The sequence below is a fragment of the Carcharodon carcharias genome, chromosome 8 (genome assembly GCF_017639515.1).
Source record: "Carcharodon carcharias isolate sCarCar2 chromosome 8, sCarCar2.pri, whole genome shotgun sequence".
NCBI lineage: Eukaryota > Metazoa > Chordata > Chondrichthyes > Lamniformes > Lamnidae > Carcharodon > Carcharodon carcharias.
In genome coordinates, this window is record NC_054474.1 from 175,419,812 (window position 1) to 175,427,142 (window position 7,331).

Sequence of the window (7,331 nt, forward strand, 5' to 3'; positions counted from 1 at the left end):
TTCATTTTGTGAATTTATGTATTAACTATCAGCAAAATAAGGAGAAATCTACTTCCTGTCAGAATTCCTGCAAATGATTCATCCGTGTCTTCGCCCCTGAAATGGATATTAACTGTACTGCAGCAATCCAATACATCCCAGTGACTAGATCCCCACAGTGCGGAGGGCTCCACATTACTTTCAACTGATATCACACAGGGTTTGATCTAAAGACTGAATCCTGAGACATCATCAATACTTCTACGAAAAAGCTCTGGAATGGTCTGAAAATCTTGCACACCCTTTTGCAGGACACCTCTAACTTGAAATCAATTATTCGCCCGTGCCCAGGCTGAGCTGGATTGTATTATTTTGCAATGATATTTCAATTTGTTTCTTTAAGATGCAACACACCCCACAAGCCTCTTTGAGAAGTGAGGGCAGCAGTGCAATATAGCACTGGCAATCCGGATTCAATCCAAATAATCGCATTCTGAGTAGGGACTAGTTGGGAATTTAAACTACAAAGGGAAGTTAAATTGACAAGTTGATTAATAAAAAGGGGCAGTATAATTTCCCAGTTGTGGAAAAAAAATGGAAAATTCTGACCTTGTAAAATGTTTCAATGTGGCACACAATACCTATGCCGGCCTCACAATGCGGACACAAAGGCCTTTCTGTTCCTCTCTCATAATTACATTACCTACATTGCACATCATGGAAGGAGTGGAGATTATTTTCATGAAATTGTCTAAATGAATCGCACAGTTATGTGAAAGAAAGCGGAATTTAATGAACAAAACATCAGGCGATTGCTAAGAAGCTAAAAAAAAAAAGATATTCAGAACGGGTGAAAACTAAAACGTAAATACAAGTTGTTGAGGAGGGTGGATGACATGTTCGGTACTTTTGTCCATTCGCGGAGTTTTAATGTGGACACTGGTTTTGGATGAGACCTGAGGGAATTTTTGATCTGACGATTAGAGCTTTGAAACTTCCTGTCAACTTTCAAATCCACACTATTCTGTAAAGGACAGGCTGTGGTCACCTGTCCGGATACCTGAGGCGTGCGATCTGCTTTAGTGATTTATTGGAAGGACCTATTTAAAACCCTTCACATACACGGAGACCCACCAACACACAAACACACACACACACATACACAGTGCTGACATCATTATTTTTTAAATTACAATTTTCACTGATGAAAGGTCGGTTTAATAAAGATCCTGTAGCTCATAAAATATTATCTTTAAAAGTGCTTCAAATGTTGATTATGAAATATTAATGCGCCGTATCCAAATATTTCATTCTATCCTCTCTAAAGCGGACTCTTCCATGCTTTTCATCTTAAAGAGAAGCTTAACGCACTTTAAGAACCTTCACCAAGCGGGAAAGGAAACAGCCATCTAGATTCCCAAGGGAACGTAGGTTCTTACCTGAAATAATCCACTTTGCAGAAAATTTCTTTGTTTTTAATGTAACAGCTGGTATGTCTGCGTAGGGAGGTCCTGCAGACTGAACATACCAAACAACGAACGTGCCAGATCAGGTTATTCACCTGCAATGTAACAACAAAATCCATCAGCTGCCACAAAGAGTCAGATTAAGCACTTCAGTCACTTAACCTGGACACATCCGAATGCGCAATAAGTGTTACATTCATGATTAACCTGTTTAGAATGTAATTCCGATGGAACTTGTGTATTTTGCCTGATCTATTTTAGAACCAGGGAGTGTGATGATAGTGTAGCAGCATCCAGAAATGCGTATGTAAAACAGTGTTCTGTTTGCACTGAAATACATCCAGAAATGTCAAATGCGGACATTGGTATTACTTCCTGATGATATCTTGTAACTATAAAATGTATATAATTCAACTGAGAATTTCTTATTGAGCATCATGGGTCTGTCGCTTATGTTGAAAGCGCAAAGTAGAATAATCGGTTTTACTTTGCGCTTGTGGTTTTATATATATAAAAAACATGACGCAAATTATCATAACGTATTTGTAACGTGTAATGGATAAATAACGAGATCGCCTTGGTGCTTCAGACGTAAGGAATATTTCATAAGGTCCTAAATATCGAAGGATTAAATTTTACTTAAGTTATTTGAACACCTAATGTTGTTTATGAAGCCATTTTCTGCAGATCCATGAGTCAATCGGTTAAGATGGACCTGCCTCTGTGTGCGAAACATAAGTATTTACTGATGAAAATAGTGAGGTTTGGCCCTGAGAGTCACCATCGTCAGATACATTCATGTGGTTGTGCCTTTGCATTAGGCAAAAAAAAACTCTGCAAGGGCTTCATATTGCGGGGATGTGGATATCCATATAGTGCTTTGTTTTAAAGGGAAATCGGCAGAGTTGGATCACAGTTTGACATTAAACAATTATTCTTTCCACCCGCCGCCCCGCCCCCATCCGTTCTCATCTGCTTTACAGTGTCAAGAGGTCGAAAGTGGTGCATTCGATAGAACTTTGAATTCGAAGTCCTTCAAAGTTTAACAGCAACTCCAGTCATCAAGGTTGAAAGCAACACGCGATGTATCCACTCATGATGGCTGCGCACAGACATTAATTAAATACACGAATCTGTAGAAAACCAGCCAGTACATCAGCGGGTCACAGCTCAGGGGTCGGAATGGTTCCCCTGTTGTGGCCCTTTCCCGAACAGTTCGGCTGAAATCGCATTTGGCAACATTGGGATGATCTCGGAGTTGAATGTGTGCACTAACGGATACAACTGCATGCGCAGTTTACACCTAGTGAGCTCCTCCCTCTCGCCTAGAGCTCGGGTAATAAAAGTAATAATTCATTTTATAAAAAAAAAAGTTGTTCGATTCAGTCAATATTTCTGTCCAGACTGATTAGTATTGCCACTTACCAGGAGTTAATAACCAACAACTAATATTCCACACTTTTCTAAATTGTAGATGTTCAGAGTATTATTTTCTAATTCCCATTCATTGGTGCCCAACCTCGGGTTATTTTCCATAAACCTCCATCTGCCCAAGGTGCAGAACACCTCCAATATCAGCATCAGGGATACTGGGAATTTTGGCCTCGAATTTTAACCTGGAGCGTTCAGTGACAGTTTATGCAGCCGGCCCTTTCTGTATTACTTTTTAACGCGGCGCTTTGATACCCCCTTTAGATGCTGCATTTCAAACTTTGGGAGTTACCATCCCTCACTACGTTTATTTAAAACACTAGAATTAACGAGTACATCTCTTTACCGCAGCATTGCATTGTCAGGTTTGGTGGGGGGAGGGGTTGGCATATTGTTGAACTGTACATTTAAAATACATACATTTTATGTTTCTTGCAAAAAAAAATAACTCTGGAGGATATATCAACGTTAAATCGGAATTGACGCGGTGAGTAATCTGAATCGGGCCACATCTATTTTCATTAGTCCCGCTAACGAGAGAAGACCAACACTTCAAGGCGCAGTTTCTCCTCTCTGTGTCCATTATTCTCTTTACTTTTCTAACTCAGCTGAGATTCAAGACTATTTGTTTATTGGGTGAGCGCGCATTATTCGAATTGCGCCTATCTGATGAATCGATACGGCGATGTTACTCTGGCGTTGTCCCCCTTGTGACCTCTCATTAAAATACTCACCTTTAACAGATATTTATCTAGGATTTCTAAGCCACAGCTGGCACAGATGTTTTTGTCGGCAGAGGTGATGGAGTAAGAGGATGAAGGCGGAGATGAAATAGAGGGAGTAGATGGAGGACTGGGGGAAGATCGGATCTCATCCTTCTCCATGTTAGTTCCCAACGTGTCCCCATCAGAGTGAGACTGTGGAAAAGGACAATAGGGGGGAAAAATATGAATCCATTTCATCCAACTGCATATCTCTGAAAAGTATTAAATGCGTTCTAGAGTCCTTAAACGAGTTTGTTTTTTTTTTAAAAAAAGCACTGCCTCCCCCGCTTAAATTTCCTTAATTTGAAAAACGATCAATGTTTGTTGCCATCAACAATTTGCAGGCAGCATTAGTTCCAAAGTTAGGCCGAATGTCAGACTGGGTTGCATTTTTTTAAAAAAAAAGATTTTCAAACGAACTTTTCACATTAAGAAATAAAGTTTACCAGATAAATGCAGGTGATCTGCCGGTTTCCAGTCAAATAAATCATTATCCAATACACGTATTTCACGTATTTCAGACTCAACCAGCCGCACATCTCTCTAGGCAAGGCTTGAGATTATTTGTATACAATGTCGGCTTTTATAGACTAGTCGCACCAGAGTTGATTATAACACAGAAAACGCGCCCGTCAAAAATTATTGGTGATCAATTTCGGATTTTGTTGACCCTCATTTGAAAATGGCGCTCGGGAGAATTCATGCATTTTCCCCCAATTTCCAACTCGATCAGCGTGCGGGGCACTGGACCCCACACTTCACCTGTCCAGAAACCAATACAGTTTTCTCGCTACGCCGTCTGTGCTTTCTAACGACGGGTTCGGAGTTTGCCCACATGTTACAGTTAAGCAGCGTGCAATATTTAGCTAAATACCCAGCAAATGCGAAGGTTTGAGTCTGGTCACTTTTTTAAAAAAAACCCTATTTTATGCATCACTATGTAACACTACAGGCTAATCAGTTTGGTTTTGCACTGGGGATTTCGAAGGGAAACGCATTCTTTGACACGGGTTGTTACAAGGGATCTAAATATTATGAGTTTAGCCAACAATGTGCACTCCATCGTGACAGCTGCGTTGACTGGTACATAGTTTGATCCCTGTCATTTTAAAAATACAGATATATCATGGCTCCTGTATTATACAGCGATATAGCTGGAGCGCTCTAACAGTTAATAATTATCATCCGCGTATGTAACCTCTTTGTCCTATAAAATCTAGCACACACGGAGAGGGCTCAAATCCAATGGATTATCTTTACATGACACCTATTTTCAGGTAAATTTCAGCATATCATTAAAAATGTCAATTCCATGCGGGGAAAATACAGTTCAGCTTTAAGAGCCCAAATTAAGTAAGAGCGTTCTTAACGTTAAAATAGTTTCCCTCCTTGGCAGCGGCAGACAGTTGTATGAAATACACGAGAACACACACACACACACACAAAAGCCACGCCGCTAACATTTTGCCTGTTATTCACCATCACTTTTTTGTTTGCAAACTTTTGATTGTTTGACCGTGGCGGCCCGGCTTGTAAAATCGCCGATTGTTTAATCTCTGACATTGACACAAACAATCCAAGTGGGATCCTATAACCTCAAATGGATTTAGGATTTACCACGGGGGGAAAAAAAATAATCAAACCCGTAGCTGCATCGTCAGCCTGGAGCGAATGAAACAAGTTCTGACTAATCATGTTCATCTTAAATGTTCTCATACTTACCATGATCTGAGAAATGTTGTTTTCCACACAGCGCGAGGTGCCTTGTTTATGCTGACTGTCCTGTGACATTACCTTTAAGAAAAATTTGAACCACAAACATGAATGCAATGCTTGCTGCAGCAGCCTTATAAAGGTATTTAAAAGAACTGGACGTTTATATATATGAGCCTAAAATAATAAATAATATTTTTTCTAGTGGGCATTTAAATCTATGCAACAATACGGCATTTAATGAAGCAATTTTAATTTTGATTCGATCTTTTCTCCACTTAACCCTGAGCTCTTGAAGTAATCGCTCACTTTCTGTGCAATCCAAGGCAGAGAAATAAACTACCTGCAATTAGAAACTGGATGAAATCCGGAAGATAAGTGCTAACCAGGGTGTCAATTACAGCTGTCAATCAATAAGGCATCCGGGCACCACAGAATTGGAAATTTGATTTCCTAAATGGCAGTAATTAAAAATCTAATATTTTTGAACGAACGACTGGGGGATGAGAGTGTGAAGTGGTCAGCCTGAAAGCTTTTTTTCTATTCAGAAGACCTCTCACCCACCCCCCACCCCACCCCCCCCCCTTTAAATTTCAGATCGAGATTTACAATTGCAAATGCCTCCTTTTTAACCAGCTGATGGTGAGAAGGAAGGTAGTAATTTTTGGATCTATAGTGCTGAGTTCAATGGAAACAAGCCACGTTTTCGATTATTAGTTGCATTTTAAGGAGACGGTACAACTTGCACTAGATCTAGGGAGTGTGCAGTCATATCTAAGAGGTTTTTTTGGCGCACAGTTTCTTGACATTGCATCATACATTTTACAATCCGTTTTGTTTCCAATGCTCTTAAAAGCAATAAGTACTTGTTTGAATATATTCTTCAAACTTACATGGTTATGGGCGCGACTGAAACCGAAACAGTTGGTTTGAAATGTATACAGGCATAACACCACAGTGCAATATTCTGCCGGGTCTTTCGCTCCCCAATTCTCACTGATATTACTACAGCCCATTTATTATTATACATCCATCACCCCCAACCCCCATACTCTGAAGGTTTATTTTTGAAAAGCGATCGATTTTCAATTCATTCCTGTGTTTGAGGCGTTCATTCTCCCAGTTCGCCTTGAATATTTGAAAACCCTTTTCCTCCCCTGTAATAAATCCCGCGATAAGCTACAGAGAGATACTTGGACATACTTAGCCCTCGTTTAAACGATTTCTAAGCCATTCAGAAGGAGGTTTTGCAGCCGGCTTCTTTTCTATATGCAAAATGCTCCAAGGGCTGATCAGAAAGTTAGTAAAAACTCGCAATTAACTTACACGCATAGCTGTCCAAACATTTCTCGCTCTGTCTTTCTCCCTCCCCTGTAAAAGCCAAGTGTTTTTACCTTTTCGGCGGGGATTCCTTCAGATAGAACCTTGTTCCCCTCTGGCAGAGGAGCCAGAGTTTCACTTTTCCAGTACATGGGGATGGTCGAGTCTTAAAGGAACTGGTTCCGCAACACCCAGGAAACTGCTCGGGAGCTCTCTCTCTCTCAGTGCCGATCAGAAGGTTCCCTCCTTTTCTGCTCCCGTTCACTCTCCCCTTGGCCCTTCGCGAGGTAAACGTGTAAAATCCATCCGTGGACAGTTCCAAAGTCAGCCGGTGTGTTTGGCGAGCACCGCACGGTGAGACAGCATCAGCACTGATCGGGGGCGGACCAGAAAATCCTGTCTGCGCGGAGGTATGAAGGGGCATTCATTGTGATTACGTTGCGAATCTGGACATCAACGCAGCGCCTGCGATTTCTTAGCCGTTCAGAGAGAGAGGAGAAACACACACACACACACACACATACACACACAGCACAATTTGGTTCGAAGTTTCAGATCCCTCGGCTTCACAGGTCTGATCGCAGACAACCGGTTTTTTTTTTCAAGAGCTAAATGTTTACTGGACTTGAGTGAAAAAAAAACCTTCCTTCCACTTTTC

The 7,331-nt window shown here is 40.9% G+C and overlaps 1 protein-coding gene across 1 annotated transcript in view; it reads right to left on the minus strand.

The window, feature by feature from the left end:
- The window catches only part of lhx6a (LIM homeobox 6a), a 51,995-nt gene extending 44,954 nt beyond the window's left edge, over window positions 1-7,041 (minus strand). The window contains exons 1-4 of the mRNA XM_041193743.1: window positions 6,748-7,041; window positions 5,363-5,434; window positions 3,611-3,793; window positions 1,419-1,540 (exon numbers count right to left, since the gene is read on the minus strand). Of these exons, the coding sequence (XP_041049677.1) occupies window positions 1,419-1,540; window positions 3,611-3,793; window positions 5,363-5,434; window positions 6,748-6,825 (455 nt within the window). The 5' untranslated portion in view covers window positions 6,826-7,041. The remainder of the gene's footprint in view (window positions 1-1,418; window positions 1,541-3,610; window positions 3,794-5,362; window positions 5,435-6,747) is intronic.
- Window positions 7,042-7,331: the final 290 nt, after the last annotated feature.